We start from the raw sequence: 13,360 nt of genomic DNA on the forward strand, positions 1-13,360 counted from the left end.
GGGAGGGAGAATACACTACGTGCACAAAAGATTTCCGTAAGATTTACTTCTCGCGTGCTTTGAGTACCTTCCTCGGTCTTGCTTGCCCCGCGTCTAATCCAACTACTTCCCCTCAAAGGGTTAACTCTCGCCGCTACTTTCGAAGCACCTGTTTCTTTAGCTTGCAGGAAAACCGGCCAGACTCGGCCGGATCGATATTTGCATTTCCGTCTAAGGACACTAACCCTAATTCATTTAATAAGGACGGATGGATGTGCCATTAGCAAATTGTGCGCGGAAAAGCATCCTGGAGGAACCGGGTTTCGCAGCTCGGTTCTCGCTTTCTTTGCCGCCGCGCTCCTGCGGCGGAGGGCGAGCCCGGGTGAGCGGTTTGAGTTCTGACGAGACAGGGCAAGGCAACCGTCGAGTTTGTGCATTTAAAAAAAATAAAAATTTCACACGTGGGGAGGGGAGGGGGTCGCCCCACCATCGGACCTTTTAAAATTCAGCTCCCCCCCCCTCTCTTTCCTTTTTTCTCCCAGGAACAAAGGAGCTCCGTGATTCATAATAGCCAGAACAATCTGAGCGGGTCAAGTGGGAAGCGTGGCCAATACGCTCTTCCGATTGTCCCCATTTCATTAAGGTAATGGGAAGCGCCGGGGCACCCAGCCCCCCTCTGCGTCAGCAACAGCAGCTGGGGGATCTGGTAGGCTGCCGGTGGCCGAATCTGCGGAGACATTTCCCAGCGGATCCTGCCCCCCCCTTGCCGCCCACCACGATTGATCGCCGACCGTCCCCCTTCCGCCGTCAAGCGGCTGCGCTCGGGGCTCGCCGGCAAAGTTGTCTCGGCTTCTTTTCGGAGGCTGCTGAGGCGCGGAGGTACCCCGGGCACCCCGGAGGCTCCCGGCCAGGAGAGGATCGCGGCTCTTTCCCGGGCTTGGGAGAGGCGGGAGCCGAGCGCCGACGGCTTGGGCGGTTAGGAGCCGGGGTGCGTGCGTGTGTGTGTGGGCAAGCATGCAGCTGTGCCGGGGCCGCGCGTTGGGCATCTCCGTGGCGGTGGCGCACGGGGTTTTCTCCGGCTCGCTCAACATCCTGCTGAAGTTTCTCCTCAACCGTTACCACTTCACCTTTCTGACGGTGCTGCAGTGCCTGACCAGCTCCACGGCGGCACTCAGCCTGGAGGTGCTGCGGCGGCGGGGCACCCTAGAAATGCCGCCCTTCAGCTTCAGCCTGGGGCGCGCTTTCGCGGGGGCCACGCTCCTCTCCACGCTGCAGTCCAGCCTCACCCTCTGGTCCCTGCGCGGGCTCAGCCTGCCCATGTACGTGGTCTTCAAGCGCTGCCTGCCCCTCGTCACCCTCCTCATCGGCGTCCTGGTGCTCAAGAACGGCGTCCCCTCCCTCGGGGTGTCGGTGGCCGTCCTTATCACCACCTGCGGGGCTGCTCTGGCAGGTGAGTGTGAGCCAGAGGAAGAGGCTCCACGCGGGCTCCTCCGCAGCCCGGCTCCCCTTCCTTGCACCAGGAGCCTTGTAATCCCTGCTCTGTCCCTTCTCCCCAGCCCCCCCTCACTATTGCCCCTCCATATAATCCCCCTTCCTGTCATTCTTTTCATACTTGCTCCCACCCAAAATCTTGGCACACGCATTTCACCTTCTCATCTCTCTCCCCGTGTTCAACCTATGGCCAGAAACTCACCTGCATTGCACTCTTCCCTCTTCATTTGCTTTCCCTTTCCCCTGCTCCCACCAATTATGTCCTACCCCTCCCAAGTTTCCCTGGTTTATTTATTTATTTCCTATGGGACTCTAGAGTCTAGACCAACCATCTCATACTTGTGCTCAACAAGAAGTATTCTTCTTTTGCCATCCCATTAATTTTCCAGCCTCCCTTCTCATAGTTCATATCTTTCCTGATGTCCTTTCTTGTGTACTGTTTTCAATTCTCTTTCAGTCCTGCCAGGATAGGTGCTCTTCACACCCACGCTCCTTTTTCCCCTCACCTAATTCTAACCCCCACATCGCACACCTTACAGCGTCTGTTCTACACATCCGAAGGCTTTGACCATTACTTTGGGATATGAAGCGCAAACCATCAAAGTCCTGGCCTTTGCTTTTCCCCATTATGCCTTCTCCCAAAGCTACATACAATTAGCAGAGTCTTCTTCCCCTATATTTTGCTGGCAAGACTTCAGGTCTTCTGGTAACCTGCTGCTTCCTAAGCACTGCACTACACATTAGAAGGCACAAACCTATGCTGAACTAAATGCACGGGGCAGGTATGTAGGCAGTTCAGTTCCTGGCTCCTGGCAAATATAAATGCTTAATGTATACAGCTGTGTGCACAAATCTAAAGGTAAAGTGGTCTGCCTTCCCTCCTTCTATAGCATTAGATGCATCATGGCAAAAAAATATGTGCAATAATGCACTGTATGAAGCTGTCCATTTCTAACCTTAGTTTGGCTGTGCTACTTTCTGTTTTTGATTCCACACCAGCTCACAACACACTTTCTCTGTCTTCCAATAATTAAAGTTTATGTGGTTCTCATGTGCTTTTTCTCTGCCAAGGGTGAGAAGAAACTCTTGTGAAAAGCTGCATCATGGATCTCCTGGGCAGTGTCATTGCTTCTATAATCTATAATTAAAGTCTTATTATCATCACCTTAATAGAAAGGGGCAGGGAGGGAGGAAGGAAGCAATAATTGAGTTACCAGAGTTTCTGGTGCTCATAGTATTTAGTAAGTGGGGTGAGGGATTGAAACATACAGTAATGTTAAAATCTTGGGCTGATTGTCCATTGCTTTCAGGTCAACCTAAAAAATGTCTGAGCTGAATATAAATGAATAAAATGTTCACGCAGTTCTGGGTGACATCCTCTTGTTATTGTTATCTTTATTGAAAGAGGGTTCGTATTTATTTTCTGCACAAGGACACAAGGTTATAGTTTTGCCTGGAAATTTGTGAAAATTTGATCATTAACAACCAACTAAAAATGTACCCTCTAAAAAGATCTGGCTATGTTCTGAAGTAATAATAGTAGACAACTACATTTTCACATATGTTTCTGTGACATAGGTCTACATGCTCCCAGTGGCATTGTTTTCACAACTGTTCTAAAAGAACGTCATTAGATATTTGAATTTATTTGTATTTAAAAATAAGAAGAAAAAAAGGAAAAATACAAAACACATTTTCATTTTTGAAGCTCTTTTTTAATGCTTAGGGATTATTATTTTTTTGGGTATGTGTTATCTACGGATATACTGCTATAATCATGCTATGCTTCCTTAGAAATATCCAGCAATGAGAACTATTTGAAATAGGTCTCCGGATACAATTGTGAACATCTCTTTGTATTACTGAGATTATCCGTGCTGTCTTTTTGTAATTTCTTTCCCTATACAGCAATAGCAAAAAATGTCCTGATTTTGCCTCTAACTTTCATTCTGTGACTCTAGTTTGATAATCTGACCAAATGAAGAGAGGGAAACCTTGCCACTTGAAGGAAATTCTGCTCACTCCTATGCTTTAATTCTTAATTACAGTCATAAGAACATAATAGCCATGTTGGATCAGATCAAAGAGCCAATCTGGTCCACAATTCTGTTTCCATAGTAGCCAACCAGCTGCTTCTGGGGCCATCACAAATAGGACAAGTGGCCAATAGTCCTCTTGTTATTTCTTAGCAGCTGGTGTTCAGAAATGCTGCCTCAGATACGAAAAGCATTTTATAGTCATTATGACTACAGTTATCTTAGTTATTTTATAGTTAGTTTTGATTGCTTTTAAGCAGCTTTTTAAAAATATCACTCCCTCTTATTAAATTGTTATATTGTTTTTAATGTTTAATATTAAAGCAACGATGTTTGATTATTTGCTGGATTTGAATTATTATTATTGACTGAGAAGCAACAGAGAAAATTGTATGTCTTAAATTTGACTTAATTCCTAAAAAACAAGAGAGAATCATCTTTCCATCTTATTGGAGTAAATTTTGTAGTTTAATTTTGGAAAGTTGATGAAATTCTCCTTTTTATCTAACCTGAATACTGAAGAGTATTCTGTTCCATTGGATAATGCCACACTCATTAAACGAGAGAGAAAAAATAATCCTCATTGTGCAGACACTTCTACTTGAATTTTCCTGCAAATCGTCGGAACAGTAAAATTAATTAAAGATGATCCTAAGCAATACTTGCAAAATTTGTGCAGATTAGCTTTGAGTGATTCAGTGCTTCTAATGATGATTTAAGAATATTATCCCCAAAAGTTGGATTAAGGTAAAATACAAAAGTATTATCCACAATAATAACCCTAATCTGGAAAGTCACTACTATGCCTCTATCTAATATTCTTAAACCACACATAGTTTACCACTCAAAATAAATTCTAATTGGTATTAGCTCTGCAAGATTAAGTTATCTGTCTAAGAATGGACTCGGCTTCAAAATCTGGTTTCTCTAAATGGTGATTCATTTTTGAGTTTGAACCAGTCTACTTCTGACAGGTTGTTCATTTTGGATTCTCCTTACTCATATATTTATACGCCAGATATATTTATTCCCAAGCAGTTTCCAAATAAATTGGTGATACCTCTTCTTAGCGGTTTATTCCGTGTATCCTAAAATGCTTGTAGCTAATAGCTCATTAAAACCTATCTTCTACTGATGTAGTTCATATGTAACAATGACGCAATATATTTAGAGTGTATGCAAATTTTCTCTCTCTTTCAAACTTGGCAGGTGCGGGTGACCTGACTGGCGATCCCATTGGGTATGTGACCGGAGTTCTGGCTGTGTTGGCACATGCAGGATATTTGGTTGTGATTCAAAAGATGAGTTCAGATAGTGACTATGGGCCTCTGACAGCCCAATACGCCATTGCCGTTTCAGCCACACCTTTTCTCATCCTATTCGCCTTTGTCAGCATGGAAGCCATCAATATCTGGTCGTTCCCAGAATGGAAAGATCCCCTCATGACATTCATCTTTTTTGCCTGTGTCTTATTGGGCTGTGCCATGAATTTTACAACCCTTCATTGCACTTACATTAACTCAGCTGTCACCACTAGTTTTGTTGGTGTTGTGAAGAGCATTGCAACGATCACCGTTGGTATGGTAGCGTTCAATGACGTGGAACCCACAAAGCTGTTCATAGCTGGCGTGGTAGTAAACACTGTAGGATCCATCACGTATTGTGTGGTCAAGTTTATTGAGACAAGGAAACAGAGCAATTATGAAGATCTGGAAGAGGAACTTAGAGAAGAAGAGAAGAAAGACTACGAGGGAGGTCAACCACCCTTTTTAATGGAGGAGATGCCTAACGAGGCAGAATCTGGAGAGCCCATAATGGAGGAGTCAGCAGATGAAAACAAACAGCACAGCACAGAAAAGATGAGCAGCCCTGCAGAAGAAGGAAATGCTACTGTTATTCCAGGAGAGGGTAGTACTGAAGAATTTAACAGAAACTCACTAAAGAATGCTTATCTTGGAATATGGAGGTTAATTAGGGGAGCCAATTACGCAAAGAAAGATTATCTAGTAGAAAATGAAGAGTTACCAAGTCCTTGAAGAGTCAATCTGTAACAAATCCCAATCAAGAATCTATGTCTTTTATTCCTTGTGGTGGGAATATGGACCAACAAATGCTTTCATACATTCATAAAAAAAAACGCTTAATGGTTTAATGGGGAAATGTTATCTCATTCTAATGGAACAAAAGCACCAGGTTCATGCTTAGATTCAGTGAATTTTCATTTTTCAGGGTACATAATTTCAGATCAGGACCAATAAAGCAGACAACTCATACTGGAAATCCTAGTTTTATATCCATATAAGTCAGCTAGATAAGATTTACAGGTTCCTCCACGAATGCTTCTAGAAGCCTTAATATAATTATTCCAAGATGTTTAATGCCATAAACAAAATTAAAGTTTTTTTTCCCTAAGACAGTGCAAAAGAAGAAAATACTGAGTTTCATCTGAGCTGAATTAAACAAGTGGGAAATGTGGGGGGGGGGGGGGAGAGGGGGAGGAAACCTGCCAGAATGGATGTATGTACATATTATTGAGGATTTGTGGGCTATCCTTACCATAAATGAATGAAAGCTAAATCATAGGATTCTGCTGAAAATTCTATACCATCCATTTTAAATTCTACCTCTCTAAAATTGATTGAATATTTGTGAATATAAACATGCATAAAGAAGTATATTTATTACCGCAGAGAGTATAGACTACTCTGAGGTGCAGTGCTTCTGAACTTGAAGGTTGCATCTAGAGCTGCCCTACTAAATGTAGCAAATGCCTTTTAGATCACGGATCTAGAAATCATAAGCAGGTCTTGTACCAGGTCTTATATATGTGGAAGGAATTCATATTGTTTTACATGAGATACATGTGACTCCATGGACTAACCCCTTTTTCTGGGCTGGGCTGCCAAAGCAACTGGTGATTCCACACTCCTATAATAAGAAGAGAAACCCTGATTACAAGAAAGAAAAGCATCTACTGTAGTTCAAAATATTAACCACACAGAATTCTCGATCCTACCAAGGTATAATCAGAACCAGCCTCCCCACTAGGGGTCACTATAGAGAGGGAAGAGGTGAGGGGCTTGAGCAGGTGTCTCAGGTGTCTTTTTCCGCCTCTGTTCTGCCACTGGCTGCCTCCCCTCAGCAAACTAATTACCAATCTAGTTCAGCCAAACCCGAGCAACTTGCAAGTTTAGGAAAAATCAATCTATCCATTTACTGAGGGGTTTCCAGAACGAAAGGTCAAAATGGTGTAGGGTCTCCTGCTTGAGTTGGACTAGATGACCTATATTAAGGTCCCTTCCAACTCTGTTAATCTGTTAAGCAATCCTGGGTAGCAATTGACTCAAGGGCTGTGTCTTGAACTGTTAGTGAGCATCAGACAGCTGCAAGTAGTTCTAGTGTAGGATGGGCATTGGAGGGAGAAAAGTCATTGCCCAAATTGGCAGAGTTGGTAAAAATAGCCCTAATCGTTCCTGTAACATTTCGTACATCAGAAGGATCATTTGCCTACCTCTGTAGCAAAAAGACCTTTCTTCAGTCAAGCATGGGGAAGCTGGACATTCAAACACAAGCCTCTTCCCTGTGGGCATAAATAGATTTTACAAGTGACTGATCTCAGTTTCATAGTTAACGCATTCATCCCAAGAGCCCCAATTTAACAAAGCACATTCAGCATGTCTGAATAAGCCTAAGTTTTATTCTGGCACTGGCATAGAGGATCATGAAAAAAATGATGTAAGTTTTTAAACTTTTAGTTATAGATTGAACACATTTCTACACCGCCCATCTCACCTAAGTGATTCTGGGTGGTTTATTTTTATTTTATTTTTTAAAAAAAGTATGTTACAAGATGAGAACACGTTTCATGTCCCAGTGTCTTACTGAAGTCACGGTTTCCATTTTAGCTTTTGATTCCCTTTTTAGCTTTTGCTTTCCCTCCTTAAGGTGCCCATACGTTTGGGGGCTGTGCTGTGTTTTCATTTGCTGTATGAAGAATATTTGGGGATATCTATTGCTTATCTGCAGGCCATCGAGCTCCTAGGAAAACCGACAAGTTAAAGTCCATGAGTACACTATTTTCCAAAATAAAAAAAAAATACATAAGCTGAAGTTATGAAGAGACAGAAAGGGAAGAAAACTCTGGATGGTTAGAAAAGGGATCGGCTGTTTATAGTCCTATGCCGCTAAGGATATTAAGCTTGAAATCTGTGAGGTGAAGCATAGCACTGGATGGACAAATACGGCAATGGTAGTGGTGTTAGGGGAACCATCTGACCTCTTCCATTTTTTTCTGGTCCTTTTTGACACAAGATTAAAGTTTTTGTTTTCTTGATGAACCTAAATTGACCTCATTGAGTCACTGTCTTCATATAAATTTTGGATTATTGTTTCTCCTGACAACAGTGCTATGTTTATGGAACTTTTTTTTCCCAATGACCTTAGGGGTTTTCCCTCTTCTTTTTTCTTTTTGGTTGAAATGTTCTTGGGTTGGTTTGTTTTTTGGCATTATAGCAACATGCTCACCAAGCCTTTCCTGTGATCCCATTCATTCTGCCTGATCGTGAGCCCCCTTTGTCTTTGTAGAAACTAGTGTGGGTGGCATACTTTTTTTTTCATAGATTGCAAAATGGCTTTCTGGAAGATTCTGACACTTAGAAAATCTATTTTTCTACCTATTGGGGAGTAATAAAGAAGCCACATTTAATATTGTGGCAGCCCCCAGCAATTAATTTAATCAGTAGCTAAGGCATGATGGTATCAAAGAGAATTTGTAGGTGAAGCCCACAAACTGGTTTTGAGAACATTTAATGAGATACCAGTCTGCTCCGATGAGTGAAAAGTTCTCGTGTGTGATTTCAGTCAGTATAAATTAATTTATTTCAACCAAACCAAGTGAAAGGAGATTTAAAGGGGGAAAAAAACATAAGAACTTGAAGACTTTTTATACATGAATATTATTTTCCCTTTGCAGTCTTAAATGTGTAATATATATTAATGTTATTAATGCAGACATGAAAACGGAAATGTTTCTGATTGAAATATATTTAATGCAGGTTTTTAAAAGTCAACTGCAAACTATTTAATCAATAGGTTTCTTATACAATATGTATGCGAAGTATCACTTAAATGTTTCTTTACAGCTTAAGTAGAGAAAGGAGGGGGGGGAGGAAATGACAAAGGATCAACAAGGGAATTTGTGTCCAGCTAATATCTCCACATTTTGCCTTTTTCCTGTGGATATTTTTACTGTCTTCTCTAGGAATTATGGAAGTTGTGGACAAATATGTCTAGAGGGCATCTCTTTACATAATTTTCACAGCTCAGTAGACCATAGCTTGGGGGGATGCAGAAGGTCTCTGTTTGAATCACTGACATTTCCAGTTCACAGAAACATTAGGAAAGACTTATTTAAGAGTTTGAAAGCAGACCAGTGGCCTCACATTCTTTTTTTCCAGAGGACCTTCTGGTTCTATGTTCCAATAACTCGTTGACCAGGATATCTGTGTTCATGAAGCTATATCTTAAGCGGAGATAGATATGGAAAGTTAGAGAAGAATTTGTCTTTCTTAGAACACAATAACAGATGGCACTTCATGTCCAGCAGATAGAATGAGGCCCAGGGCATTCCTATACATTGTGATCTAACTAAAAATTAAAAAGACTAAAGACTAAACCTCAGATCCCAGTGACCGACCCAAACTGGATCTCGCAATGTTATCTTGGGACACATATATTTGTCTTCATTCATGTGATCTAATTGTCCTGAGAATATAGCATGGCTGCTATGTTCAGATTTCCCAAGCTGGGTGCAACTACAGCAGAAGACAGGATGCCCTGATGAACTAATGATGAATCCCAGGTCACTATCTTATCTAATTTGTCCATTTAATAATATCATTCGAGAATGCTCTTTTTTCATCCTGGGGTTGCATAGAAAACAGCTCTTCAGGAAACCATATGCATAGGGAAAGGATCCCCTGATACCACAAGATTGGCTTCATTCATGGTCTAACCTGTATTTGGTCTGTATGGTTTAGTGGTCTGATCTGATATATTGCAATCTTGTATGTTACAATGTTTGCGTTCTAGATAAACTCTTGCTTTATCATTAACCACATTAATTAACTATGTATTTATTTATGTACATATTTAATAAATCACCTGCCCTGGAATACAAAAGATGCACATCCATTATCTACAGCAAACTGTGTTTCAGGCATTATTTCTTTGTGATCCTCGTAGGGCAGTGCACCCAATGGTCATTCTAGGTTATTTTTTAATTGTGGAGAAGAATTTTAGACCAGCATATATTCTGACCTTATGGTTCATTTCCCTGGCACAGCAGAATGTGTTACAAGGATTTCTTAGCTCTCCATTTAAACTTTATGGTGATTTTTCCGCCCACTTCATTTAAAAAAAAATGCTAATAGAAGCACAGCCAAATAATAGCAGTATTGGATTCTTTAAAATTGCTGATAAAGTTCTGTACAGTGGCTGCATGTGTGCCTGTTCATTGCCTTCCGTGGGCGCGCAAGAATTCCTTGCTTTAAAAATGGGGATTTGATCAATGCAACATTATAGAGTTTTCTTTCCAGTGGAGGAGATTGGGTAAAGTAAATATTAAAACTATCATCTCATGCTGAGGCATCTTAATTGTACAAACTATAAGAATGCCAATTGAACTGGAAATTTGAGAGGGAGAGTAATAAAATGTACTACTTTACAAAAGCTTTAAGCTTTTACATAGTTGCTGGATGTGGAATAGGAGAGAGGAAGGACAGAGTGTCTGTGTGTTTGTGCGGCATTGGTTCTACCAACTAAGAGTGGTGTGTCAAAGGAAGCTTCCATAGTCAATTAACATGAATGCACCTATTCATTTCTTCTGATGTTGGTTTAGGTATTACTCAATTGATCAACGCTCAATGTTCTTTTTCATAAGTGGATAGATGCAGTGGTGGGATTCACATAATTTAACAACCTGTTCTCTACCCTAATGACCAGCTGGGTAGACGGGGCTTGGTGGTCATGTGACTGGGTCGGCGTGGCCAATTCAACATCATTCATGTCGATGGGTGCTTCGCCTTAACTGTTGCAATGTAATAAAGGTTAACCAGAGAGGCAGTTTCTGTAAGAGGGGCAATAAAGATTAGGCTAGAAACAACACCAAAATGTTTCCTTCCTGCCTTCCTGACAGGATTAGCCCTGTAAAGTGGAAAAAAACCCAAAATGAGATTTCTTCCAACAACCGGTTCTCCGCTTAGAAAGTTAACAACTGGTTCGCCTGAATCAGTGTGAACTGGCTGAATCCCACCACTTGATATATGTCTATGGAGATTCTCAATCATCTAGGTCACAGTGGCCTTGGTAAGCAAAAAGGCAAATTTACATGTGTACATGTATGCATATGAAACATTGCTAAACTGTAATCTTGAGAGGATTTTCTCATCAGTTGGCTTGACATGGGACTTGTTGGGATAGGCTTCACATGTTTTCAGCAATTATATGGAAATAATTATATGGCGATCATAAAGCATTTTGTTGGTATGTGTATGCATACATATACAGAGAGAAGATGATGATCATGCATTTGATGAGCCATGGCGGCACAGTGTTTAGAATGCAGTATCACAGCTTAATTCTGCTGACTGCCAGCAGTTCGATCCTCACTGGCTCAAGATTGACTCAGCCTTCTGTTCCGTCCTTTTGAGGACGGTAAAATCAGGTCCCAGATATATTGAGAGTAATAAACTGCTTAGAGAGGGCTGTAAAATGCTATGAAACGGTATAGACGTCTAGGTGTTATTGCTATATGCCTCCTCTATTTCTAGTTCTTTGATCATATCATGTTCAATGTTTTCTGTATTGTATTTTCAATGAACTTGATATGAAGTGGCTTTGAAGTTGGCAGGTTTGAGCCATGTGAAAAAGAGCTGCTTTAGTTTTGGAACGATTTTGCTTAGTGTTGTTTGGCAGAGAAACTGTCAATCAGCTACTATTGAGGCATTTATTTCTATTAATAATGTTGCTGATAGACCATGGTACTCAGAGCAGTTTTAAATTCTTTAATATGCATCCTATATAGTTCACACTCTCATCTATGGAGCAAAGAGATGATGCTGGACTTCAGCTTTAGAAATTAGAATGAATGCACGATGGCCCATAAAACATATGATCATTCAATGCGTGCACCATATTTAGTCTGATAGTTATCAGAAATTGAATGTCTCTCTTTTCCCAATGCCTGCAGAAATAGGCATACAGGGAAAATGGAGGAGAAAGAAATTCTGTGTTTGCTGAAACAATAGGGGATTGGCTATAATGCACAATGGCATCCTTCAAAATAAACATTAATTTTTGTGTCAATATGCTATTGAGCAGCACCTGCTGTAGTTTCACAAAGCTGGGCATTTACATAATCCAGGCAAGAAAGCCAGCCTTGTGATTTAAAAAAAAATAAATGACAAAAGGCTTACAGATGTCCATATGTCTCTGGCGAAATATCCTGCAACCATTGTAGGAACACAGTTTTTGGAAGGAGATAAATAGGGATGGTAGCAACATTTTTCTCAGTTCAACGAATGATTGCTATTGCCAGCTCGATGGTCAGAATCCCGTACAGAATTAAAAATGTGGAATCCCAGTGAATAACATTTTGGATGGATTGCCCAATGCTTAATTTCCCCCGCTTCTCAGCAGGAAGAAATTAAATATGCAAGCTAAAGACCTTTAACATCGAATGGGGTTTTATGTGGGATGTATATAAGGACTATCAGAACCTCCACAATGCTGAAATAAAGGCCACCGGAAATGAAGTTCCTTTTTGTTCTTTTCTTATTTTCTAGTTCAGGGAAGTGGAAACTGATCATATGGATAGCCCATAAAACTGGAAAAAATAGTACAAAGCTATGCACCCAAGAATATGAGGCTTTTCTAGCTTGCCATCTATTTAAAAAGTCTATAGATATTATCTCCAGATTTAAATGTAAATGATATAGGCCACACTTTTTCGATCCTTTTGAGACCAAGAGTCACCCTTGGACTTCAAGTGGCTTGCTGAACATTGCACTAGTCTAAAACATACTGTGGTCAAAGCCGTACAAAAACATATTAAATGCAATGACTAATTATTATCCTTATGTACTTAGTACCATGTTTTCCCCAAAATAAGACAGGGTCTTATTTTCTTTTGACCCCCCCCCAAATAAGCACTTGGCCTTATTTTCGGGGAGGTCTTCTTATTTTTAAGGTGCAAGAGCTGGCGAATGTGGTCACTTCATGGCTGCTGCTGTGTTGCAATATTTTCAGGGAGATCTTATTTTTGGGGTACGGCTTATTTTAGCACATGTGCTCAAAAGCCCAATTGGGATTATTATTCAGGGAAGTCTTATTTTCAGGGACACAGGGTAGTTTTTTCCATTAATCACATTTACCCTCATATTTTAGGGATGATTTTGGGAAGGGCCTTAGTTTTAAGGGCTGTACAGAATTCTGGGAGACAGTATCATATAAAATGTACTACTCAATTTGAATCCTGTTGCTGCTATTCTTTTGCTCTGAATTATTAGTCTCATTAGGCATTTGATGTTGCTGCCTCTGGTTTTTAACTTGAAGCTGCTTCAAGAGTGGGTAGCAATCAACCCTGTCCATCAATTAGTTGCTATGTTCATGCTTGGCAAGTTTGCTGGAGGTCATTTGAAAACAAAAGAGTGATTGCAGCAACTGATGTTGAAGTCATGTTTCCCTTCTTCTCCCTTGGAAAGATGCTAGCAAGCTGTGCATTGTGGTGAGAATGAGACACAAAGACAAACCGTACCATATTGCAGGAATGGAATAAGCAAGTGACATTATGGCAA

At 41.0% G+C, this 13,360-nt stretch overlaps 1 protein-coding gene across 1 annotated transcript; it reads left to right on the top strand.

Moving 5' to 3' along the window:
* Positions 1–993: 993 nt before the first annotated feature.
* On the top strand, positions 994–5,635 carry SLC35D3 (solute carrier family 35 member D3; the record flags this gene model as incomplete). Its single annotated transcript, XM_081945616.1, has 2 exons — positions 994–1,429; positions 4,716–5,635. The coding sequence occupies 2 exons, from the start codon at positions 994–996 to the stop codon at positions 5,540–5,542; spliced, it is 1,263 nt and encodes a 420-aa protein (XP_081801742.1). The 3' UTR covers positions 5,543–5,635.
* Between the last annotated feature and the right edge of the window lie 7,725 nt (positions 5,636–13,360).

Source organism: Natrix helvetica (assembly GCF_964273705.1).
Source record: "Natrix helvetica genome assembly, chromosome: 2".
NCBI lineage: Eukaryota > Metazoa > Chordata > Lepidosauria > Squamata > Natricidae > Natrix > Natrix helvetica.